This window comes from Schistocerca gregaria, chromosome X (genome assembly GCF_023897955.1).
Source record: "Schistocerca gregaria isolate iqSchGreg1 chromosome X, iqSchGreg1.2, whole genome shotgun sequence".
Lineage (NCBI taxonomy): Eukaryota > Metazoa > Arthropoda > Insecta > Orthoptera > Acrididae > Schistocerca > Schistocerca gregaria.
The window spans coordinates 372,328,016-372,355,534 of record NC_064931.1 but is presented as its reverse complement, the minus strand read 5'-3'; the positions used below and the strand labels follow the sequence as shown (position 1 = coordinate 372,355,534).

The following is a 27,519-nucleotide window of genomic DNA, read 5'->3' as shown; positions in this document are numbered from 1 at the left end:
AATCTCCCAACTGCTCAGCAGTCTTTCAAAAAAAAAAAAAGAAGCAAGAAATTAGTTTTAAAGCTGAATGTTGATCCTTAACAACAAATGCACCTTAATGGAGACACCTTTCATGACTAGTAGCAAACAACTGCCACCCATCAGGTCGATACCATTATATGAGAACAGTTGAAATCTTGCATCAACATCCATACAGCTTTGTATTTTGAACTAATAAATCTTACTACAATTAGCTGTTTTCATACACTCTTCCTTCTCTCTTATTCCAGTGAGACAGCTTCAGTAAGTGTACTTTTGTCATGTGAATTTAAATACTTTTTTGGTTTGGAATTATTCTACTTATGATTCTTCTTTCTTTCAGTTAACAGTGAGACCACTTCCAAAAATTGCATTAACATTTTGGGAAACCTGCTGTAGATAAATATTCATAAAGAGGAAGAAGAAAGTCCATAGGTTCTGAACTACAGATACTGTACTGTATGAATATGTATCTATACACTGCAGAAACTTCTTTTGAATCTGTAGTTTAAAGTTTCTTTTTACATGCTCTCCAATTACTATACACTAAAATGTAATATTACAAGAGCAATCCATGTATGCTAACACTAGTTTCAAATCTACTATCAGATTTTTATTTACCTATTCCAATCAAATGATTGACCATTTCTTACTTGCTTACGTACTGCAAATAGCTATGCAATACAACCTGACAGAGCAAATAATTTTTTTCTGGTTTGTTACTGTGAAGAAACTGAAGTTGCATTGTCTCCTTCAATTGATGAAGAGAATAAACTTTAGGTCTAATTTTTAAACAGAAGTAGTGATTTCTACACCACTCCTCTCTCCCTATCAGGATTTCATTTATATCAAAGTAAAGTGCATTCTGCTATAACTATGTACAATATTGACAGAACTCACCATTTATGCTGATTTAAATGGCTGTTTCCTTATCTTCCTGAGAAAAAGAATGACAATTTTGAGATTTTTTGCACTGATTTCCTGAACAAACATCACATTCACATAATCTGTTCCATAATCTATATACAGAGAAGTATATGTAATATAGCATGTAATGCAGTTCCATAAAAATGGGCCACATGAAGGACATTGCTATTTAGGGATCAAACTGTTTCCTCTCCTAGTCACTGAACTTAATTTTTGTTGCAACCTATGCCATTACATACAAAATAATTTGTCATTTCACAACTAAACAACAAAAAAGTATTTTTTGTATTGTGAAAATTGAACAATTTAAAAGTAATTTGTATTATGTCAATAACAATGCAACATTCTCAGCAGTACCTGCATCCACAAGCCTTTTCAATAAATCTATCGTGCTTTTATATAAGTAACATTTTCAATGTTTTTGAGTTAATCTTTAAATTCGTGACTGACTGACTTAAACAGAAATGAAATTCACACTGTGTGCAGATATTAAGCTGATATATTAATGCATTACTTCACTTACAGTCTACCTAGAACAAACCTACTGCCCATAATTTTCCTATTAAACCCACTAACATGTTACAATGCAATCTATAAATTAAACGAAAGACCTACAAAACAGCTAAATTACATAAGGTGTTAAGCATAAATGATTAGGAAAAGAGAAAGAAATTTAATCTCTCTCCCTCTCTCTCAATGCCTTCAATACTAGAACTCTCAATGCCTTCAATACTAGAACTCTCAATGCCTTCAATACTAGAACTCTCAATGCCTTCAATACTAGAACTCTGCAATAAGACAGTTGACAAAAAAGTAGTGTCTAAAGTTGTCTTATGTTTCTTACTTCTGAAGGCAAGGCAATAAGACCGGCATTATTGAGTGTAAGTCCTTTCTAGAAATTGGTATGCTATATGCCTTCACATGCACTTTCAGCAATATACTTTGAATATAAATTTTATTTGCATAAACTACAAGCCTTTCTAAACTATGTGAAGAGACAGTCATTAAACTACTACACTAAGTCTACACATGCACATGAATTAAATAGAGTGTACTCCCAATTATTCATGTGTGGGTTATCTGGCTTCCAGATTATTCATACATAAAAAAATAAAATAAAAGGACCAGCAGCATGGATTGCCAGCTGCTAGGGGTAGAGAAACACTAAGCCAGACCAGCAGCAAAAGACCACTGCATCGAGCTGTGCCCAAGCTTACACAGCCATCAGCCGCCAATGCTGCTCCTACTACCAACCTAGTAAAATTATCCCATGTTTTTCTATTATTCTTCATCTTCTCCTCCTCAATACTCTGAATAATCTGGAGTACATTGCACATTTAAAAAAAAATAATAATTGTGAAAGTTGGCCATTTTATTTCTGCAGCATTAAAAAGCCTGCACTGATTCTCACTGTTCAGTGCATAGTCTTAGGATAGTCCTCAGATAAGTGTGGTACTTAAAGTGTTTGTCTTGCATTCTACTTAGCAGGAAATTCGTGAGTACCAAGTGACAGTGAAGATCAATTTTGCCTAGGTCACTTCACGTTTAAGTACTACGGCCCAATTGGAAATAATGTGCACTGGAAGAATTTAAACACTGTACCTTTGCAAAGCTTGAGTGTTGTATGGTTAGGTGCAGGTGTTCTGCAGATATAATTGCAGTAAGCTGTAGTTTCAGAGAGGGGAATAAGAATGGTACTGGCACAGCCTACATTTCTTCAATAGCAACAAAGGTGCTTTATATATTATGTTCTCATTCAGGGCTTCACTACAGCAGATACTGTGTATATCATTAACCTGAGTTAAATACAAAACCCTTCCCAGTCTGTTTTCTCTACTATTTATTGGACTTAATTGTTATTGCAACCTATGACTAAAACTCGGATGAACATAGTAATAAGACCATTCTTCAGAGTGTGTTATGGCCTGAAATTACAGTTTACCTACGTTAGCAGTACTTAGTTTTGTGAAGAGAAATTAGGCATGCAATGACTCTACATTAATTATGGTAACAGCTTAACATTTTTCTCCTATTAAAGTGTAATTTAACATGTTTTTTCTCATCCAGAATATTCTGAAATATTACCTTTATGCACATGACATGCACAGGATTTTAATAGAGCATCAATGCTCTAATTGGTAATACATAGGTATCAGTGCATTCAGATTCAGCTGAATTATAACAAGGTAGAATTGCTCATTGGCAGTATCGTATCTGCATAATAAACAATCCATCCACAACCATTTAAGGGTGCCACTTATAAATGCATTTATATACAGGCTATTCAAGACAGTTACACCTGAATCAACGCTATCAGGTTAATGAAATTTGATTGCAAGCTGCAGAATGTTCTGTAGTGAGCAAACTTTACTAATAACATTGTATGTAAATAAATTGTGAAAACCAAATTAAAATTGTTATTTTTGCGGCATGCTTTCAGAGATATAGCTGTTTCTTCCATAACCCGTGTTGCTAAAACAATGTTAACTGGTACAGTGCAGTTACTCAAAATATATAATCCATGCAATCATGGAGGTAATAAGTTGCAGCAGACTGATTAATATCATCTTCATCTGCTTTGTTCAATTACACAGATTACATAGGAAAGTCCTTAGTGGTGAGAGATCATATTCTGTATCTGATGCCTGATAAACAGTAGTTACATTTGTTGTCTCATTCCAGCAAATATTCTGTTCATAGTGCAACGTAACATCCATGAACAGTTACAGCATTGATAATTTTCTGTGTTCTCAGCAAACCTAGTTACAAATTGTGTAGTGAATAACACAGCTGAATCTTAACTTTCCTCTAACACTAAATGTTACTACCAAACAAAAAACCAAATTCAAATGCCACACATTATGTCCATGAAAGACAAAAAAGTTAATCAATAGAACATCACACCAGGACAACATTTGTTAAAAGCAGGCTGTGAGAATGTATCTAAACTGCATATTTTTGGAAGATTAAATTTACTCTTTCATGCCACTGAGTATCATTAGATACTCACCTCACCAATCCAGATTTTCTGAGAAATATTTGTTAGCTGATTTCAGGCCATCACGAGTCTCACTGGAGTATGTATATACTTCACAATATGACAAATTACACAGCTTTGTAAGTGGAAGTTCATGTACCACAATACTTTGACCATGACAGAACAAAGTTTCTTAGATCAGTGTCTCAGTTTTAACATGTTCATTCTGTTGAAGCCAGCTATGTGTTTCAAATAAAATGTGCAGTCTGCAGTATATCATTTTTCCCCTTCAAGTACATTATAGCCAATGAATATATGATTAATTATTTCATTTATATACATTTGTTTCTTGAATATGTTTCATTCTGAATGACAACACACAATACTGCACAGTACTTTGAAACTGTACAGCTGCCTTAACATTAATCACCAGTTAATTATTACCCACTTAATGTGTGGACACAGATTGCATGGTGAGTCAAGTGCAGCATGCTACTCTAACACAAACTGAGTGAACTGAGAATAGCTATTTTACATCTAAGTGCATTGTTGATTGTTAGTTTGCTATATGCACAAGCATCATTGATCAGCTTTTAAGCAGTACGTGGAATAATGACTTCAATTATTCTTAGAATGCTTCAGAAAAAAAGCCATAGATATATTAAATATATTTACATAATTAACAAATGAAACTGAGCAGCATAGGCTAAGGATGTACTACACAATTTACCAACAAAAAGTAAGAATCAAAAGAACCACATGATTTTGTAAAAATAAAGATCCTATCAATGGAGTAGTTTGTTTACAATATCTTCATAAATAATATCTTCCAGCAAATATAGCAGGTACATGAATTTTCAAGAAGATTATCTTTATAGATGGACAAACTACTCTATGACAGGTGCCAATAAAGAAGCCATTAAATCTCTAAAAATGATCTTGATTTGAAACTTCTCTAAGCCAAAACTGCTGTTGTCTTGTCACTAACACCTCAGATCCATATGTTTATGATTTTACACTATCTAGACTTATTAGTTATCTTATGGTTCACAAAGAAAGGGCAAGGCCCATCACTAGACTATATTGTTTATTTTCCGAGTGATAAAATATAGGAAAGTCATTTGTAAATTCTCCATATGCAATTTACAATGTTTGTGTATGTTTAACTCCATTCCAGGCATGAAATTAGTTCTTTAAAATAAACTTCTTTAGGAGCCACCCATATACCAAGTAATACAAAAATAACTGAATAGTGTTATTTTTGTGTGACTGACAGCCCTATTTGATTCCGTATTAAGGTCAGTAACTAAATAGAGACAATGGCTTCCTCATGACAATACTTTCATAAAAAGAGGTAACTAAATAAGATATGGAAAAACTTACAAGCAGTGTGCAGTGAATAAAGAAATTATTCTTTATAGAAATAATGAAAGAAACATAACTGCATACTAATTTTGCAACAATTTAGTAAATATAATCATGCAGTGTTACCCATGTGAATGGGAATACTGACTCCGCATTAACATGCTATCATCTTATACACAATACTGTTACAAATTCACATGTAATTGAAATATGTAAACAATTAAACTGCAAGAAATACATTAAAAGTGACATTACTGCTACCATACAGTCCCAACTGCCACAGATATTTCTAAAGCACTATGCAAATAATGCTATGTAAAAAAAGAACGATATGTAATACATGCCTGTAAATTACAGCATTTATAAAATTAGGGTAGTCAAATAAACATACGGAGCGAAACGTTATTATATGAAGAACAGCTGTTTCTGTTACACCTGACGTACCTCCCACATAGTTGGGTCCCAGTCAGGGAACAATGCAGTGAAGCTAACAGGTTCTTCTCCTTGTTTGACTGTGATGATAACACTCCGATCACGGCGCCTATCACTGGGATCCGTCTTCAAGTAGGTCTGAGAATGAAATGAAAGGCTTTTCTCAGGTAACATTTTTTTTTTACTAGCACAATCAGTGTGTTTAAAACTTTACTTCATAGTGTTTTTGACATTTAACAATTAAAGCACATATTATATGGCAATATAAAACATACAACTTTATAAACTATTTTGTGTGTTCCAGAATTAAATATAAAAAAATTACAGGAAAACACAACAACACTTCATTTAACATTTAAATAAAACAAGAAACAACAGAGCCCCCCCCCCCCCCCCAGACACACACACACACACACACACACACACACACAAAAGAGAGAGAATTACCTCAGCCATTTTGAGACTCTTTTCCTTTTCTTCTTGTGTTGATCTGCTACCAACCCACACATAAATTTCATCTCCAGAGTCCAGCACCATGATATCATCTTCATCCAAGTCCTGGAAAATGGAACAGTGATACATTGCATATGCTTCAGCATTTGGTTGACACAGACCAGTGGAAACTGTTATTTACTCAGAAATTTTAGGAAGTATTCCAGGTCAAGGTAGAGCAAATGGTAGGGCACAAAACTTTTGATATCGTGATATTAGCATATCACACATAGCATAGTGAAATGTGAAATCCCTTTATGTACATTACTTCTATTCAGAGTCTGTTGTTCATCTTTGTACAAGTGTTGGTAATATCTTAGTCACAATGAATTTGTACCATGTTTCTGCTTTCTGCTAATACCAAATCTATTCCCATACAATTTCAAATTGTCATCAACATTATCAATTGATTTATAAGGATAATCAAAAACACATTTGTCTGAGGTGTGCCTATCCAGGTTTCACCCCTAAACTTAGCCCTCATTGGATGATATACTGTAGAGCCAAAGAAACTGGTGCACCTGCCCAATATCATGTAAGAGCTCGAGGGGGTGGAGATCTCTTCTGAACAGTATGTTGTGAGGCATCCCAGATATGCTTAATTAGGCTCATGTCTGGGTAATTTGGTGGCTGTTGGAAGTGTTTAAACTCAGAAGAGTGTCCCTGGAGCCACTCTGTAGCAGTTTTGGATGTGTCGGGTTTCACATTGTCCCGCTGGAATTGCCCAAGTCCGTTGGAATTCACAATAGACATGAATGGAGACATGTGATCAGACAAGATGCTTATGTACATGTCACCTGTCAGAGTCATATCTAGATTTATCAGGGATCTCATGTCACTCCAACTGCTCATGCCCCACACCATTACAGAGCCTCCACCAGCTTGAACAGTCCCCTGTAGACACGCAGGGTGCACGGATTCATGAGGTTGACTCCATACCCGTACACATCCATCTGCTCGATACAATTTGAAATGAGACTCGCCTGACTAGGCAACATGTTTCCAGTCATCAACAGCCAAATGTCTGTTTATGAGGCCAGGCTAGGCTTAAAGCTTTGTGTTGTGTAGTCATTCAGGATACATCTGTGGGCCTTTGGCTCCGAAAGCCCATTTTGATGATTCATTGAATGGCTCGCACGCTGACACTTTGATGTCCCAACATTTAAATCTGCAGCAATTTGCAAAAGGGTTGCACTTCTGTCATAGTGAATGATTCTCCACAGTTGTCATTGGTCCTGTTCTTGCACAATCTTTTACCAGCCGCAGCGATGTCTGAGATTGGATGTTTTACCAGATTCCTAATGTTCACGGTTCGCTTGTGTAATGGTCGTATGGGAAAAATCTCCACTTCATTGCTACCTCAGAGATGCTGTGTTCCATTGCTTGTGCACTGACTGTAACACCACATTCAAACTCACTCACATCCTGATCACTTCTCGTTGTAGCAGCAGTAACCTATCCAACAACTGCGCCAGACACTTGTTGCCTTATGTAGGTGCAGCCTATCACAGCGCCGTATTCTGCCCATTTACATATCTCTGTATTTGAATAAGCATGCTATACCAGTTTCTTTGATGCTTCAGTGTATATTAGCTTTGGTCTGTAAGGAAGCTCAGTTCTATATCTAATCTCAAGTTCCAAAAGAACTGATAATTTTAATGCCATAGCTGAAGACAAACAAAAAAAAAAAAAAAAAAAAAAAAAAAAAAAAAAAAAAAAATTTAATAATAATAATAATAATAATAATAATAATAAAATAATTCTTCGAGTATCTGCAATTTGTCCCTTTGCAGCTTCTGATGGATACTAGTGTAAACCCAAAATGGCACTGGCTCCTCTCATCTGGAACCTTGGTCTGAGGATGGTCATAATGACCAAAACCATTTACTGGCATATATAAAATAAATTTGTCATCTCTACTGCTACTCTCTACTATTATATTACAAATGTTTGTCAAGTTCTATCACGATACCAAAAACTATTATTTGTCCATATTCTGTAGCATGTGTCCATCAATGAATGTTGTTGTTGTGGTCTTCACAGTCCTGAGACTGGTTTGATGCAGCTCTCCACACTACTCTATCCTGTGCAAGCTTCTTCATCTCCTGGTACCTACTGCAACCCACATCCTTCTGAATCTGCTTAGTGTAGTCATCTCTTGGTCTCCCTCTATGACTTTTACCCTCCACGCTGCCCTCCAATACAAAATTGGTGATCCTTGATGCCTCAGAACATGTCCTACGAAGCGATCCCTTCTTCTGGTCAAGTTGTGCCACAAATTTCTCTTCTCCCCAATCCGATTCAATACTTCCTCATTAGTTATGTGATGTACCCATCTAATCTTCAGCATTCCATCAATGAATACAAATAGTTAAAATTGTATATTTTTGAACACCTTATATGGTTGAATTTTTGATATAGCCTCTCCACATTTTCATCCCCACAGGTAACGTGTGATCAATAACCAACATAATTAGAAATCTATTTTTCCCCCTTTTTGACTAAAGGAACATTTTCAGAAAATTTCTTGTAAGACAAGCAATTACTTTTCTCTTTCTTTGCAGCAAACGTGTTTAATACTTTAGACTTGGTTGTTGTCAATGAAACGGACAAGGCTGATTCCTGCAGTTCTTACTGTGCTGATCTGCAACATTCATTCAAATCTTTATTTCATCTTAGTTATGTTTCACAGTGGTCCAATGCATACATATTTCATTCACTTTGTGGAGGAGAGAAAGAGTAAATAATAGTTGCAAATGAAAGGTAGTGTTAACTATACTATTTATAAAACGGGACATTATCTTAATTAATAATGCCACTCACAAAGATTCAAACACATGCATAGAGTACAAAACAATGTCTCTTCAGTTCTTTAAGAAAAGGAAAAGTCTCAGAGGAAGAGGCCAGAACAGTACGATGAGGATATAAGTTTCGGGGCTTCTCTAGCGCATAATTAGAAAGTCACAAACAGTGTGGCCATAAATTACTATGCAGCAGTCTTCTTTTATTCTGCAGTATTTCAACTTTGAATCAAAAACATTACAATTTTTTCACTGTGGAACTTTCATATTGTTATAGCGTAAACTGATGATGGTGTGTCCCACCTGTGATTTTGTTAGCAGATGAAGAGCTATCTTAGTGATTATACACATTAATTTTGAGATGTTAACTCTTCAAGAACATCATCTGGCAAATAAACTATTAGTGGAACTGTTGCCCTATTAAATACAAATTAATTTCTGCCAGTTATTCAAATTATAAAAAACAATTATTGTTCCTGAAATTGCATCCTGTCATTATCAGCAATAATTTAACATCACAAAAGTATAAGAACAATTTGTCATTTACCTCCTGCTTATAATGAGGGATCTCTTCAACTCTGAATCTACCAGTAATTGTAATCCTGCAATGGAAAAGTCTGGGTCCAAGAAGAGGAATTCCTTGAGCATCAAATTCTGATAGATAATCTCCCTTGCCTCCCAGAGCTCCCCAGAATTCATCTGGCTCATCTCCTTCATTTATAGTAGTTACAGTAACATCTGGTGAAACAAGGGCACTTGCATGTGCTCCAAATTCTTTTTCCTCATCATTTGAAAGCTGGAAAAAATGGTTTTTTGTCATTATATTCTGTTGGTTATGACTAATAAAATTTAAAATATACCAGTATGAACAGGAATATATATATATATATATATATATATATATATATATATATATATATATATATATATATATATATATATATATATATAGATAGAGAGAGAGAGAGAGAGAGAGAGAGATAATTGCTTGTAAGTTGTGTGTGCTGTAGTAAGACAATCTTACATAATATTTTTCAGTCATAATGTCTACAATTTTAAAACTCTCAAGACTTTCTGAAGTGATTTCATTTGTGTAATGTTAGTATATATTCCACATTTGGTCATTCTTATCTAAACATAAGCAGACTGGGTCATTTGCTGTCCTGTGTACATTTGCAGATTTTTCACCAATTTTGTGGTCATGGTTATGAAATGATGTTTTTTCTTTACTCACAAGGGACTTTGCTTGATAAGTCATTTTTATTCCATTATTTGAGTAGATCTTCCACAATGTAACTTTGGAAGTTGTAACACCTCGGTTCAGTTTAGAGTGATAAAAGCTATAGAAAGAATAATTTAAAATTAAGAATAGAATTTTTAGAGGGGAAAATAGTGTAGAATCAGAGTTCGGTAATTGCAGATCAAAATTATAGTATATCAGCAAGTAGTTTAACATCTAAGTACAGCAAAGCCACGGAAGCTCTGTCATGGAGAAGGCAGAGGCATTAAACTCTTGTGATTAAAAGCCTATAAAAAGACCTTATCGTCATTACTGCCGCCTTTTTTTCCCCCCTTGATTGTTTCGTTAAAGGGCGGGGAACCCATGTCAGTTGGTGAGACAATAATTAGATTGAACTTTATTGTGTTAAGATTCACAATAAACTGTTAGAATATTATCGAGATTAAAAGTGGATGTAGCATACGATCTCTGACTGTTGGTAGCAACGGAGTATTAAGGGGATTTTAGGACTTTATATGTGCGTAAAGTTACAATCTAGCACAAGACAGAAACTCAAATTATCTGCTGATACGAGCGAATTCGGAGGTACCGGTATTCAGATATTAACGTGTGGACTTTTGAAAGTGTTGTGTGCCGTTAGTTGCGAATAAGGATGTAGAGTGCGTGCATATCGGCATTTGCAGACTATTTAGATTCCTCCAGGCTAGGAACCTTTTAAATAGACCATCATCCATCACTATCTTAATCCTTGAATATAGAGTGAAAGTGAAATACAAGAGTGTTGCACTTATTTCATTTACCTAGTACTAATCAGTGAAGGTTTTACAGAACCAAAGCTATTCAGCAGTAAGTCAGCACCATCTAGCGGAAAGCATAGGCATTAACTAACGCGCTACCTAAAGTGAACGTTTACATGTTTTACGGACTGCTTAATATGAACTTCTGTGACTCTTTGACGTCCCCACTCCCTCCGAAACGTGGCGCAGGCTGACTTAATGATAAAAGGGAGAGTTTCAGCTGGGCAAATTACTAAATAAAGGCAATATTTACAAGACTCACAGTAATAGCAAAACACAAGGCTCACACCTCATTGGAGAGTTGTCGCTGTCTCGTCAGGAAGTAAAGCCAGAAAACCTACTGATGATACGTATCTAAGGGCAGACGTCGACATGGGAGTACCTAAACAGGGAACCACAAGAGAGTTGGGGATGCTTCAAAGTTTGACTCTTAGCCACTGAAATGAAAATTTAGATATCCCAAGTGAAAGGTTCGATGCTACTTACCCATAGATATTTCTTCTATTTTATGATCTTTCTTCACACTTTGAATGGAAGATTAAATGTGATTTCGAAAGGTTTTAGATTTCTCATACATTAATCTATACTTTCTGAATTATTTATATACTATTTTTAAACTTTACAGGCTCAAGATTTGGTGTTGCTGTTCTTCAATATAAGAGTCATAAAGTATGTTGTTCTGTAGCAATAACCGAGTCTTGCCCTAGATGGACACACAACTAAGGCAGCTTACTGAAGCAGAGCACACCCCCTGGCCACAATCAGTCATTAAAACCAATGTCACAGCCTGAGACCTGCACATATTCATTTCGCTCCACTCGATGCTGGACTGTCCTTTAGGAAACCATCCCTACTTGATGTGGACTATATATATGGATGTTCTTTGGACTGCACCCTGCAATCTAATACTGTCAGTACAATGTGTGTGTCACAAAGGGATCATTTTTGTTCCTATCTTTTTATATTAGTCATAAATGACTTCCCAAAGCTACATTCTTGTGTGTAGATGTTACAAAGGTACTGATAATCAGTGGTAAGGACAACACAGATATCCAGGAAAATATTTCTTAAGATTTTGGTTCAGAGTGAAAAGTTTGCCACAAACAATAATTAAAAAAATGAGCTATCAGAGATAAAAATGATACACAATTAGTATAATTTACATGTAGATGGAAATATTAGCACAGGGCAGAACTTCATGCACCATACTGCACATTAGAGTTACACTAAACAGGAAACTGCATACAGAGATTTTGTTGCAAGAGCTTGGAAAAGTTTGTTAGTTATTGTGATCAGCACAAGATACAACCCTTGAAACTTGTGTACTATACATACACTGTGTGTGTTTGAGCTATGGTTTAATTTTATCTCAATATCAAGTCAATTTTAAATTACAGAAGCAAGCAGTGAGAATGTGCCCCTACCAAATTACTGTTTTGTGTTGGAGAAAGTAGTCTTAATGGTTGCTAATAGATCAGCCTGATGTAAAAAAAAGTTCTGCCTTCATTTTAACTGTGGTTGTATGCGACTATGGTATTCAAGCTGGATGTAGTTGCTCATAACCAGGTGGTGGTGATAATATCCATCAACAAAAGTTAAGTAAAAACAGCATAATACTGATATGAATTTCCTATTACTAAATTATGCCCCAGTGTTCTGAAATAAATTCAAAACCTCTGTTGGATTTTAGATACATAGGGAGAAAGACTTATTGACAGTGGCCCATGAAACATTACAAACAGGCTCTGAGGCCATCATTGTGGACTGTGTGCCAGCATTATGTCTCCTTACCAAACTCATGCTTAGCACAGAGACTGTGGTCTCACTATAACCATCTACACTTCACAGTTGCTGACACATCACACATGCAATGGAATAATGCATCAACAAGCCATATTTACTGGGATGTATATTAAGGTATCAGTATCAGCCCTCCATACTATTCACAATGCTTATGAACAAAATTGGGAATAGTTTAATGTGAACATATTATCAGTGTGGAATGAGAAGAAAAAGTCAGTTCTGAAAGTTCAGAGAACAAAGATGCAGAAAGAGCATAACTGGAGCAGGACAAAGAAGAAAGGCAGATACCTCATGTCATGAACAGATAATCTGCAGTGTCATCAAAGATTGCAGAGGAAATGACAGAATGCAGGTTATGGGACTCAAGAAGTAAACTTTCCAACTATAACACTTAATCGGCTTCTTGTTTTAGCCATTGCTGTAGTCCAATTGAATCTATATCTCTGTCAGTAAAGTTAAATTATGTAAGCACTTATGCCACTATTACTGCCAGAATGTGTCTGTCACCAATATCTTCTTCTGATGGAAAATGTGTATATGGGATAATGTGGACTTAAAGAGTGTTACCTTTCCAAGCCACACAAAGGTTTTTCCAGGTATTTCCAGCACAAACACATCATCTGACTGTAGAGAAGATGCTACTTCAGGAACTTGTACAGCCCTTACATCATCTGGACAGGTACCACGAACCTAGAAAATTTCAGTGTTAATAATAGCTGTTTTATTATTTAAGTGAAAAATGTTCAAAATTTCCTTAGGTAACTAACCTGGAAGAGTCTTGTTCCATCAGTATCGTAAGTGTCATGATCACGCAAATTTTTGAAACCACTAGCTTTTCCACCCATGAAGATGATCATTTTACCTAGAAAAGAAGAAGAAGAAGAAGAAGAAATCACAGTTATCAGCATTTCAGTTGGTGTATACTGGAATATACAATGAAACTGTTGAACACAAAATATTACATTCTCAAATCATTGGACATTTACATTTATTTATTAACTTAAAATTTCCACGATTAGTTTCCCCATAATAAAAGTGGAATGTTCTACAAATTTAACTAACTGTTTACACTGTGAAATGTAACTGTAAAATGTGAACTTTCACAGTGGGAAATGTCACAATAAAAGGTTCTCAACTATTCTGTTGTGGTTGAATGGATTTCACATTTAAATCTAATGTTTAGCCTCCAACTGTGGAGGAAATTTTTAAGGGGATCATGGCTTGTTTGAGTGTCCGATTCACACCCTGGCTCGTTTTGACTGCAGTAAAATTCCATTTACATGTGTTTCCACACAGTGGTGTGATGTCACATGCTTCGAATACCCGAACGCAATTGGTCATTGTCAGTCATCATCGTCCTAATGGTGGAAGACCAGTATGCTAAATCCAAACTTCATTCAATTTCATACCCTCCTCCTTCCCATTGAAATTTCTGGGGTATTTTACAATCTCTATAGCCCCTATGTATAGCTTTTTATGGTACCCACTAGTGGCTGCCAGTACTCTAGTTCAAACAAACAATGTGGTTGGTCTCCTGGCTGCAAAGGATGTTCTGCAACAGCTGATCTGCCAGTCTCCCCCTTCTACAGTTTTAACTGGTGACAATAGCAAGAGTTCCAGTTACAAGCTTTGTCAAATTACTAAAGTGACTCGTTTCATACTTCACGACTATCGAGTACATGTTCAACCAGATGGTGGTGATCACTTGATTGAACACACACTTTATGTTGCTTGAGAAACTATTTTTTAAAAGAAAGATCTTCCCTATGAAGATTCTGTTATTGCCTTAAAATTTCTAGGTTGGCATATAAAATACTCAACAGTAACTTCTATTACTGCCCTGCCTTCTCGATCTAACATACCACAGCAGAGTATTGCATCACACTGTGTCATACTAATAGTGTCCTGTTTGCAAGAGATTGTGGCTTATGAGAAGGTATGCAAAATAGACCTTTACCTTTAAATATTCTTAAGAAATGCCTTGGTTCATTGCCCTGTGTAACTCTCACTTGAACAGCTTTTCCACCAACTTCATCATCAAGTCTTACAGCATGAATTGCAGAAGCTGCTCTTTCATCTTGAGAGCTATCTTTGCCCTGAAAAGCACATTAATACATGAAAAACTACATTTAACTTCACAGAATTCATACATCATCATTTCAATGATCTTCATTTAAGATTTTAGTTTACATTTCCTCTCCTACAGAACTTTTGTTTTACTTGGTGCCGAAACTGTCATTCACTCCAACAATGAATTTAGAAAACAGAATCTGAAACATCAAGAAATGAATTGAAAGTGCCAATATGGCTGACTGGATATTCTAATGAGGCATTTGATCATGTAACTGCCAGACCCCCAGATCCAATAACAACAATATAAAGGAGAGATAGCTATTCACCATATAGTGGAGACGATAGAGGCCTGGGGGAGGGGGAGGGGGGGGGGGGGCAGACAGAGCTATAAATGCGAGCTTTCAAACAGAAGGCCTTCGTTTAATGCAGGAAAAAGGACAATTTTGTCACAAGCACAACTCGCCTTGATGGGAGAAGCAATCTGGGTGGTGGTCGGGAGGGGGGGGGGGGGGAGAGGGGGGGGAGAAGAGAAGATTGTGGCAGGGAGAGTGAGGGACAGCATGATAGGGGTGCATGAGGCTGTAGTCCTGCTTATGCGAGAACACATGCATGTGGTGGGGACAGGGCAGGGCTTGAAGGAGCAGTCAAGGGAGTAGGAGGGAGCCGAGAAGTAGAGAAGAAGCAAAAAAAAATGGAGAGACTAATTTGTGTGCAAGTGGAAAAGAATACTGCATATGGCTGGTGTATAAGCAGAGTGTGTGATTGGTGGGGGATGGACACGGACTAGTGAAGGTTGAGGCCAGGCGGTTATGGGGCTGTAGGATTTATTACAGGGAGAGTTACCACCTGTACCATTCATAATGGCTGGTGTTGGTAGGAAGAAAAGTGTGGCATCTGGATCTTCTCTACTGACACCAGACTTTCTGAATTGGACAGGTGTCCCTGCAATACATCCTACATTCCTGTAACCCCTGTCTTCCCCTTCACTAGTCTCTGTACTTCACTCACCTATCCCCTTCCCTTCTCCCACTCTAGAACTACACAGCCTTATATTCCATTAAGACATCCACCGGTCTCTCTTTTTCCTCTTCTACTACGCTCCTTTTACACTCCCCCACCCCCTGCGAAATTCCAGATTGCACTTAGCAGCCCTACCCTGTTCCCACCATGTCTCCCTCATGCTCTCACAAGAAGCACTACACCCCCCTCCCCACACCAGTCTCCTCCTTCACTCTACTGCTCAGACTTATGCTCCCACCAGATGCAAATGCTCGCCATCTGGTCTCCATGCTTAGAGAGACAGAGACAGAGAGAGAGAGTGAGAGTGAGAGAAGGGGGAAAAAAAAAAAAAAAAAAAAAAAAAAAAGAGCCAGAAGACCGACCTTTATTGGCCTCATTTTGCAAAAAATGATATTTTCAGGTGTATACAATTTTAGCTGTGGTATCAACCAACAAATTTTATGTTAAAGGGACTAATGAAGTTTCTTTTCATTTGATCCATGTTTTCATGCTAACAAACTACTTTTCACTATAACTTACATTGTTGCTTCTCTTTTGCACAATATTAGTTAAACAATACACTAGAAGAACCTTACATAATAAATCAGCAAATCTAATAATAATAACTGATAAACCAGTTTACATTGTATTTTCTTTACATATACTAAATATATTTTACCCACATGAAAAGTAAGTGCAGTTTGATTACCGAGGCAGAATGAATGAGAATACATATAGTATTTTAATGCAAATAGATATAGCCAAAGATGAGGCTTGTACAGTAGCCACAAAATCTATCTTGCTCCAATAAAAAAACTTAAGATCATTTAATTGCAGTCCAAGGCAAATTCATTCTTCTCTCACTTTTTGTAACTTGTTTATGAAAGTTGCATACCTGCCAGAAGTAGATTATGTAGCTTTCTCGTCTGTCTTTTTCATATGTATACTTTATCACGTAAGAGTCACCACCAAAGAACATTCCATATGTAGCAGGATCAATTGGCACTAATTCAAAATCTTCAATTCGATATACTTCTACTTTTCCTGATCCATCATCAGGCATAAAACCAAAGGCTCTGCCAGCATTCTTAGCTAGAAGTCTTATTTTTTCGGCATGTAGAGAGCTGGGATCAAAGTCTGGCTCAGGCATGCTTGCTAGTGATAAAAAATAATTAATTAAACATTATATGTAAACTGGGATGAGTTAAAGATTTTAGTTCTCCCAACTTACCTGCAATTTGCTCCACTGTGTAGATCCTTCCTAGACCAATTTGATCACCTGCCTCTCTCCAGCCACTGAAATATTGTTTGAATGTTGATGGTTCTCCACCTTCTACTATTCGTTGAACCTGGAGGGGAAAGAAAGCAATACTGAAATTCTTTCATATCTTCCATAAGTACACTGGGCAGAATAGTAGTATTAGTATTAGTATTAGTAGTAGTAGTAGTAGTAGACTGTACTGACTGCAGATGAACTCAGTACTTCTCACAGCAGTAACACCTTTGGTTAACGTCACCAATTTAAAGAGTATTCTACAGAATATTTCTTTAGTTTAGGAAAGGAGCCACTGAAGTACAAACAATATGGCTACGAAAAACCATATTTCAAATGGCAATGAAGGAATTTTTAGTAACTAGCCAGAATACATAGTTGCTAGTAAGGACAGAAATGTGGACTAGAGCATTACAATGAGAATCTTGACCTTGACTAGCAACTATTTTATCACTACTTGGGACAGATATCACACTATGTAAAAACAAAAATCATTGCTGATGAATTTTATAAGACCTTTCCTTATCCTTGTAAATTCTGCACTATTGCCAACACACTTTGTATTTTATCTTCAGAGCATAACTTTTACATGACAGTCACAATGCCTTACTATAATGTAGAATGAGTCAGTTGATATACAAGTTCTGTATTTTGTAAGTAAAAATACTACTATATGTTGATAATTACTTGACTGGCTTTTACATTAATGTTTGTCCACATTTTAATTTAGTATGTTATTCTACTAAGATGTGGACTGTGATTACAATTTATCAGTTATCAATTGTAAATTAAAAGTAAAGAAATTACAAAAATGTAGGAAATTAAGGAGATGGGACCTGGATAGGTTGAAAGAACCAGAAATTGTTGAGAGTTTCAGAGGGATCATTAGGCAATGATTGATTTGAATAAGGGAAAAGAATAGAGTAGAAGATGAATAGATAGCTTTAAGAGTGCAAATAGTGTAGACAGAAGAATATCAAATATGTAAAACAACACTGTCTAGTAGAAATTCTTGGATAACAAGCGAGATATTGAATTTAACTGATGAAAGGAGACAACATAAAAATGCAGCAAATGAAGCAGGTGAAAGAATGCAAATGTACAAACACTGAGTGACAAAAAGTGCAAAAAGGCTAACCAGAAATGACTAGAGGACAAAGGTAATGATTTAGAAGCACATTTCACTAGGGAAAAAATAGAAACTATCAGCCAAAAAATTAGACTTTCAGAGGAAAGAGAAGCAGCTGTATGCACATAAAGAGCTCATATGGAAAACCAGTCCTATGCAAAGAAGGGAAAGCTGAAAGGTGGAAGGAGTACGTACAGGGTCTATACGTGAGAGATGAACTTGAAGGGAATATTATAGAAATGGGAGAGGATGCAGACGAAGATGAGATGGGAGGTATGATACTGCAAGAAGAATTTGACAGTGCACTGAAAGACTGAAGTCAAAACAAGGCTCTGGGAGTATATGACATTCCATCAGAACTACTGACAGTCTTGGGAAAGCCTGACATGAAACACCTCTTCCATTTGGTGTACAAGATGTATGGAACAGGTGAAATATTCCCAGACTTCAAGAAGAATATAATAATTCCAATTCTAAAGAAAGCAGGTGCTGGCAGTAGCAAATATTACCTAACTTTCAGTTTAATAAGTCATGGTTGCAAAATACTAAAATGAATTCTTTACAGAAGATTGGAAAAAACGGTAGAAGTGGACTTCAGGGAAGGTCAGTTTGGATTCTGCAGAAATGTATGAACCCGCAAAACAATGCTTATCTTTATCTTGGAAGATAAGCAAACAAAAGACAAACCTACATTTATAACATTTGCAGACTTAGAGAAACCTTTTGACAATGCTGACTGGAACACTCTTTAAAACTATGAAGGTAACAGGGATAAAATGCAGGGAGTGGAAGGCTATTTACACCTTTTACAGTAACCAAATGGCAGTTATAAGAGTGAAGGGGGGCATGAAAGGGAAGTAGTAACAGGGTTGTAGCCTATCACCAATGTTATTCGATATGTACATTGAGCAGGCAGTAAAGGAAAACAAGAAAAATCTGGAGAATACAAGATGAACATCAACAGAAGCAAAACAAGGACAATGGAATGTAGTCTAAGCACACCAGGTGATGCTGAGAGAATTATATTAGAAAATGGGACACTTCAAGTAGTAGATGACTTATGTTATTTGCGAAGTAAAATAACTGATGATGGTCAAAGTAGAGAGGATGTAAAATGCAGACTGGCAACATCTAGTATAGCGTTTCTCAAAAAGAGAAATTTGTTAACTTCAAGTATAGATTTAAGTGTTACGACAACATTTCTGAAAGTATCTATATGGAGTGTAGCCACGTATGAAGTGAAACATGGACTAAAGTTTATAAGTGAATAGAACCTTCTTCAAATATGACACCACAGACGAATGTTGTAAATCAGATGGGTCAGTCAGATAAGTAATGATGTGGTCTGGATAGAATAACAAGGAAAGCTGCATCAAACCAGTCTTTCAAATGAAGATCAGAACAACAACACCACTATAAAGACACCTATTGTGTGAAAGGAGTCTTTCAACAAAAACAATTTTAAAACTACTTTCATTGCCATAATACATCTTTTATTCACATGGAGAGTAGTCAAATACACTCCTGGAAATGGAAAAAAGAACACATTGACACCGGTGTGCCAGACCCACCATACTTGCTCCGGACACTGCGAGAGGGCTGTAAAAGCAATGATCACACGCACGGCACAGCGGACACACCAGGAACCGCAGTGTTGGCCGTCGAATGGCGCTAGCTGTGCAGCATTTGTGTCAGCCAGTTTGCCGTGGCATACGGAGCTCCATCGCAGTCTTTAACACTAGTAGCATGCCGCGACAGCGTGGACGTGAACCGTATGTGCAGTTGACGGACTTTGAGCGAGGGCGTATACTGGGCATGCGGGAGGCCGGATGGACGTACCGCCGAATTGCTCAACATGTGGGGCATGAGGTCTCCACAGTACATCGGTGTTGTCGCCAGTGAATGGAGGGACGAATGGAGACGTGTCGTCTTCAACGATGAGAGTCGCTTCTGCCTTGGTGCCAATGATGGTCGTATGCATGTTTGGCGCCGTGCAGGTGAGCGCCACAATCAGGACTGCATACGACCGAGGCACACAGGGCCAACACCCGGCATCATGGTGTGGGGAGCGATCTCCTACACTGGCCGTACACCTCTTGTGATCATCGAGGGGACACTGAATAGTGCACGGTACATCCAAACCGTCATCGAACCCATCGTTCTACCATTCCTAGACCAGCAAGGGAACTTGCTGTTCCAACAGGACAATGCACGTCCGCATGTATCCCGTGCCACCCAACGTGCTCTAGAAGGTTTAAGTCAACTACCCTGGCCAGCAAGATCTCCGGATCTGTCCCCCATTGAGCATGTTTGGGACTGGATGAAGCGTCGTCTCACGCGGTCTGCTCGTCCAGCACGAACGCTGCTCCAGCTGAGGCGCCAGGTGGAAATGACATGGCAAGCCGTTCCACAGGACTACATCCAGCATCTCTACGATTGTCTCCATGGGAGAATAGCAGCCTGCATTGCTGCGAAAGGTGGATATACACTGTACTAGTGCCGACATTGTGCATGCTCTGTTGCCTGTGTCTATGTGCCTGTGGTTCTGCCAGTGTGATCATGTGATGTATCTGACCCCAGGAATGTGTCAATAAAGTTTCCCCTTCCTGGGACAATGAATTCACGGTGTTCTTATTTCAATTTCCAGGAGTGTATTTCTGCAGATGCATACTTTGTCATCTGCCCAACAGTAGGGCATAATATTCAGGATTATTTTTGTTTGGCTATAATAATGTACAAAATACGTGAATATACACCATGGGCACCAGGCCACTGGCATGCTACACTTAGAGTATTCCGCCAAGGACATATCAGCAGGCTGAGCACCTGAGGTTGCCTGTGGTGGTCCACATGACTTGTGCACACGGTAAGACATCTGCAATGCTGTTTACCTGAGCCCACCCATTTGTAAGCATGGTGCATCAGGCACTCACTCTCATACTGTCTCCATACTTATCAGCAACTATTTGTATCAACATTGATTCATTGTAGTCATACTGTTGTTCCTCTCTTACAGTGCAACAAAATTGTTGGTGAGCATCACGTTCAGTTCTACATGCTCTGTCTGTTTGGTTGTTCCTTTGGTTCCCTGTCCATGGAGGCAGTGCTCCGATCTCTCCTTGAGGAGGAGGAGGAGGAGCAGCAGGCTATTACAGCTGCTATCATGGACTTGTCTGCCACATTGACTATACAGGATTCCACACCTTCAGTGTACCAACCGCCCTTTCCTCCTTATGATGATGCGGCCAAAGACAAGGCCTGTGAGAAGCAGCTTTGGCAACCTTTTCTCACTTTTGGTGTCACTGCTGCGAACATGTTAAGGTTTAGTTCCTCTCTTTGATTTCTCACCAGATCTACCAGTTGTTGTGCCAGTTGGCCCCACTCCAGGAACCTGCATCACTTTGATTCGACAAAACGTGTAAGTTGTTTCCAAATTATCACTCTAAACACACACGTCAATGCAGCGCATGTAGAGTTCTATCATTGTCAAACAGCTCCACCAGTCCTACAAGGCTTGGGTAGCTGAATACCATGGTGTCAGTATGGCATTATGCAGAGAATCAGAACAGTATGCTGTTTCCTGATTCTCTGCATAATGTCCTACTGTGACATATGCTGCAGGCCCCACAATAAGGAAACCATGGCCTCAGCTACAAATGTCAGTTTGTTACCAATGCTCATCATGATTCCTATGCTGATTCTACAGTCCATGTTGCTGTCACTTGGTTCGCTCCTGACAAGGAGATTCATCAACAACTGCTGCAGTGCAAGAATCAATGTTTGGTTGAAGTGTTAAATATTGCTCAATCTTTAGAGTTATCTCATGCTGCTGGTAATCAGAATCAGGCTACATGAAGAAGAGCAAGCTGTGATGAGCACCCTACTTCCACAAGTTTCAAAGCAAACACCTGAAGTACATCCATCAAAAATAGTAAAAGCATCAGACACAATTACAGCAACAACAATACCAAAAGCAACAGCTGCAGCTCTATCAACAGAAGAGTCAGCTTTGACACCAGCAGCGGCACCAGAATCAGAACCAACACCTGCAGCAGTATCTCCACGAACAGTAGTAACAACATCAAGAACAGTTACAACAACAAATACAGTAATATCTCTGTCAACTGCAGAGCCAGCTCTAATACCAGCAGCAAAATCAACGGTTAGGGCAACCATCATTAACAACAGCAGAAACATACATAACAGCAGCTAAAATAACTTCAGACAGTAGACTGAAGCCAGTGACGCCATCCTATCAAAATGATTTTTTAGAGGAAACCAGAAAGACAAGGAATACCACAAGATAAACAGAGATACCACCTTATTTGAGTTGGAAAAGCAGAGGTATCTACAACAAGGTATTTACAACTTAAAAAATAATCCATCACAATGTACAGGGCCTGAACAACAAATATGAACATTTAGATGAGTTTGTACATGAAACCATGCCAGATGTGCTTGCTATTAGTGAACACTGGTTAGCTAATGCCGAATTAGAACTTTTTAAGCCTCTAAACATGGTTGCAGCTAATAAATTTTGCATATCTTCCATCAGAGGTGGGGGTGTACCAATGTATGTAAAAAGCACATTTGATTTTAATTCTGTAAATGAGAGTAAATACTCATTAGAATGGCCAACTGAATTATGTGCAGCACATATAAAGATACCAAGTGGTGATACTTATGTTACATGTTTGTGGCACCTCTGGCATAGAGCGCCCTATCTTTGACTCTGACATCTTTGGACTACCTTTGTTCTATGCTCTCTCAGCGCACAACTTTTGTACTGCCATGTTGGTCTCGCTTACTTCAGTGTCTAATAAATGCATTTACGGTATCTAAGGAGTGTTACTACAGACCTACGATATGTGATAACCACAGGGTGACCCCGACATCATTGTCAGTATATTAGTGAGTTATTTTGTGCTTCTCTTCATCATTAATGGACTTTGTGTGCCAGCCCACAATGTCTTTGGAACAATGGATCTGTCAGTGTGTTTTGGTGCTAGTGATATGCATCCTATTAACTGTGCTTGTGACCGTGAGTGGTGAAGTATACCTAATGTGCATTTGGTTAAAAGTGAACAGTTATCTACTCTCGGCAACTCCACCAGACACTTAACCTTAATCGGCTCAAGATGGCCACCATTGAGTGAAACTAAAACAGCAACAGCCACTATATGGACAGTGCATTCCACCTAGTGGCATCGTGGACAATAACCCAATTAAGGACATGTGGTTTACCCCTCAGCTTTGCAGTCTCCTTTTGTATGGTTTGGTTTGGTTTGATGTGCCAACGAAGTTTCAGAGCTGTGATTTGAACATTGCAAATGCACTGGGTTGCACATTCTTATATATCTAGTGTCACAACATCCCCCTATTCGTAACTCAGCTAAGGAACTTCTGCCGAGACGTTTCTGCCATATGGACCATATTTGTCAGCACTCTTCCGATGCATGCTATATTCACAGCGCAGAGAATGTTGTGGCAGACTACATATCTCGCATCTGCGTGCTAACCACACCACTGAACTTTGATGAGCTCGCCCGACTTCAGACCGAAGACATCGATATACAGCGATTAGCTTTGGACGAGTCATAGCTCTGTGTCCAACCTTATGTCCTGCACGGATCGACAACCCCAGGCCTTTGTGATGTGTCTACGGGCACTCCTTGCCCCTTGGTACCCTCCGCTCTTCTATGCAGGGTCTATAATGCTTTGCACAACTTGGCCCACCCTAGAACGTGGGCCACAACGAGGCTGGTTACTGAACGCTTCATTTGGCCCCGCGCCCTGCCAGCGTAGCAACGTCGGCAGGCATGCTCAGCCTCCATTAGGCAAGTTCGATGTTCCAAGATGTCGCCTTCAGCATGTCCACATCAATGTGGTTGGTCCACTCCCCCCTTCCGAGGGGTTCAGAAACATATTATCAATCATCGACAATGTAACCCGTTGGGTCCCTCTCATTGACATCATAGCCAAGACCATCGCTTGTTCTTTTGTATCCGTGTGGGTTGCGAGGTTCGGCTGTCCTCTTTCCCTCACAACTGATCAGGGATGACAGTTTGAATAAGCACTCTTTACTCGACTGTGTGAGCTCTGCAGTGTCACTAAATTCCATACCACGGTCTACCACCCACAGGCGAACAGCCTGATCGAATGGTGACACCAAACTCTCAAGGCTGCACTTATGTGCCACGGTGGGTTATGGTCCAAGTCCATTCCCTGGGTCTTGATCAGCATCCACTTGGCCCGTAAAAAGGACTTTAACACAATGCTGGCTGAGATTCTCTATGTAGAGCCCCTCCTCCTTCCAGCAGAGTTCGTGGAGGACGCATCATCATCTGACTCTATGGATCTTCCGACCATTGTTGAATGGGTTCGTGGGCACGTCGCTTGCCTGTGCACCCCCTGCCAAGCTCTCATTCCACGCTGCCAGTGTTCGTCCACAAGGACCTCGCATCATGTGAATTTGTGATGCTGCATGATGACTCTATGCAAGCGGCCTTGCAAACCATGTGTTGTGTCATGGCGTGAATATGTTCGTAACTGATCTAAATGGATGATCACAGACTGTGTCCTTTAACTGCTTGAAACCGGCATGGTCCCTCTCCGACCTGCTAGCTGTCACTGCCACTCCACCTCATGATGCTGCCGACCTGACTTTGAATGACATTCTGCAGCAGTTGGCCATACGGGACTCTTGCAGTGCGGATTTTGGACACGCCTACTTCTTGCGCTGGCTGCTGTCGTCAACCGCCGCGCTGGCACAATGATTACAAGTTCAAGTGAGGATGCTTCCCTCCACCATGCTCCCCACTGCTGGGGAGGAGGAAGAGGGGGGGGGGGGCTCTGGCATAGAGTGCCCTATCTTTGACACTGACATCTTTGGATTACCTGTGTTCTATGCTCTCTCAGCACACAACTTTTGTACTTCCATATTGTTCTCGCTTACTTCAGTATCTAATAAATGCATTTACGATATCTAAAGTGTGTTATTACTGACCTATGACATGCGATAACCACATGTTAATATAGTCCCCCAAGTGGAAACTTCGAAGTTTTTTTTAACAATGTTTTGTCACATGATAGAGAATTTTTTATGTCACACCTGAATAAGTAAGTAATTATAGGAGATTCTAACACAAATGTACTAGCAGACAAGTTAGACTGAAATATTTGTATATTCATGTATACTCTGCCTGAATATAATTTAAGATACCTGAGAAATACTAGAACCAGGGAAACTGGAACATGCCAGTCTGCAATAGATAACAATCACTATATTCATCTTTATGATCTTACATCTTTTGTTGTTGTAAGTGCTTTGTCGAACCATCACAGAGTAGAACTAGGTGTGAACATAAAGGCTCCCACACATAAATGCTATACATATGTTAGGATGAATACAGACCAAAATTAACTTGTTTGAATGACATGCTGAGCAATGTAGATTGGAACAATATTCTCACAACACATTACAGTTATGGCAAATTCTCAAGTGAGCTATACTACATTCTCAACCAAGTCTGTCCATTTGTAAGAAAGAGAATTCAGTCACGTGCTGTAACCTGAAACTGGATACCAAGTTCAGTCAGTGAGGCTACAGAAAAACTAAGATGGTATGAGTATGCTGTGTTAAATAATTTGAGCAATAAAAAATGAAAAGATGAGTTCCAAAAGTATTGGAAATACTATATAGACCTACTAAATTCTGAAAACTCCAATCTAGTCTGTTTATGTTTGGGTGTTAGAGCAATTTTCTGCAGTTGTTTCTTGAATGTACGATGTTTGTTTGTTTCACAAAATTTGCTATACATGTTTGGCAGTTACTGGTAACCATAAATCACCAACAAGTTGAGAAGAATAAATGTCTGTCACCCTCTATTTTCACAAAAGTAAGGGTTTTGATGTCTCAGATAATTTTCTCCTTTGTCCACATTTTCCATTCTGCCCATATTGTGTGCCCAAAGTAACTGAATTATAAGTTACTGCAATTTAACAGTTCAGTTTCTTGGAGATTTGTTGATTAGAGTGTCATTTGATCCTTCATTACACGAAAACTTTTTCCATCAGCCATTGTAACAATTTTGTTTTATGTACACAACATGCTCTGGTACTAATGATGCCCATTTCCCATCTTCAGTAAAGGCACGTATGCACAGGGTCAACTACCTTTATACCGAGCTCCACATTCTACCACCTGAAACTATGTCCTGTTATATACCATACTGCTGACATCATATGTGATACCATTTGACTGCATTTGTCAGTATACTGGTTCTCATACTATTGAATATACACTGAGCACAATTATTTCATCAGATAATGTTAATTTTGTTACAAATATCTATGCCTTTATACTGATTTCCACTACTGCACTGATCTCGTTAACTTGTTTGAAATAGTGAAACACAACTACTTTGAATTTAATGGGAAAATGTACCAACAAGCTGACAGCCTTACAGTGGGCAACCCATTAGCAGCAGTCTAGCACACAAAATCATTAATGCACAGCAGTGAAATTTTTTTAAAAATTTTTCAGCTGCAAATCTGGGTATTCAATCATATTCTAGGTATGTACATGACATTCTGATTATCTGCAGTGGACCTAATAGCAGAATTTATTATGCATTTAAGATGTTTAATGAATATTATGAAAAACTTAACTTCACCTGTTAACTACAAAATGAGAATCGTCAGCTTACATAGTTAGACCTCACTAACTATAAGGTTAACATCTCTTTTGTCATTTTTCGAAAGAATCAGGATAGGCTAAAATTTTCCTGTCAGTTCAACACATCCCCAATCTCATAACAAAGCCTTCCCTAGGTCTCTTTCAGCACCTTTGTAACCCAAAAAACTAAGTTGAAATAAATTTAAAACACTATAACAGTTAACAATGGTTATGAGACTTCCTTTGTTGATAATATTTTCAAACTAAAAACTAACAGCTAAGTCACTACTTTAAGCAATATTGCTAATACTGACAGTGACAACAGTAAAAAAATTCTCTTGGCTCCATATTTTGTGACCTTCCCTACTGAATTTGTCATCTGCTAGACTCAAGATGTGGATGCAAAGTTGCCTTTTCCACTAAAAACAGACTGTAGAATAACTTCTTTGCATAATTCAAGGGTTTATAAAATCACCTGTGACACTTGGTCAATCTATTATGTAGTACATACTGGAA

General features: G+C 38.3%; 1 protein-coding gene across 2 annotated transcripts in view; it reads right to left on the bottom strand.

Annotated features, from left to right (window-relative positions):
- LOC126299130 (gelsolin, cytoplasmic) overlaps positions 1-27,519 on the bottom strand; it is a 260,550-nt gene that overhangs the window by 2,705 nt on the left and 230,326 nt on the right. For both annotated transcript variants that reach the window (XM_049990876.1, XM_049990875.1), the window contains 8 exons: positions 17,156-17,273; positions 16,820-17,079; positions 14,810-14,948; positions 13,620-13,714; positions 13,420-13,542; positions 9,560-9,808; positions 6,167-6,277; positions 5,732-5,857 (listed from right to left, as the gene is read on the bottom strand). In XM_049990876.1, coding sequence (XP_049846833.1) covers positions 5,732-5,857; positions 6,167-6,277; positions 9,560-9,808; positions 13,420-13,542; positions 13,620-13,714; positions 14,810-14,948; positions 16,820-17,079; positions 17,156-17,273 — 1,221 coding nt within the window. The remainder of the gene's footprint in view (positions 1-5,731; positions 5,858-6,166; positions 6,278-9,559; positions 9,809-13,419; positions 13,543-13,619; positions 13,715-14,809; positions 14,949-16,819; positions 17,080-17,155; positions 17,274-27,519) is intronic.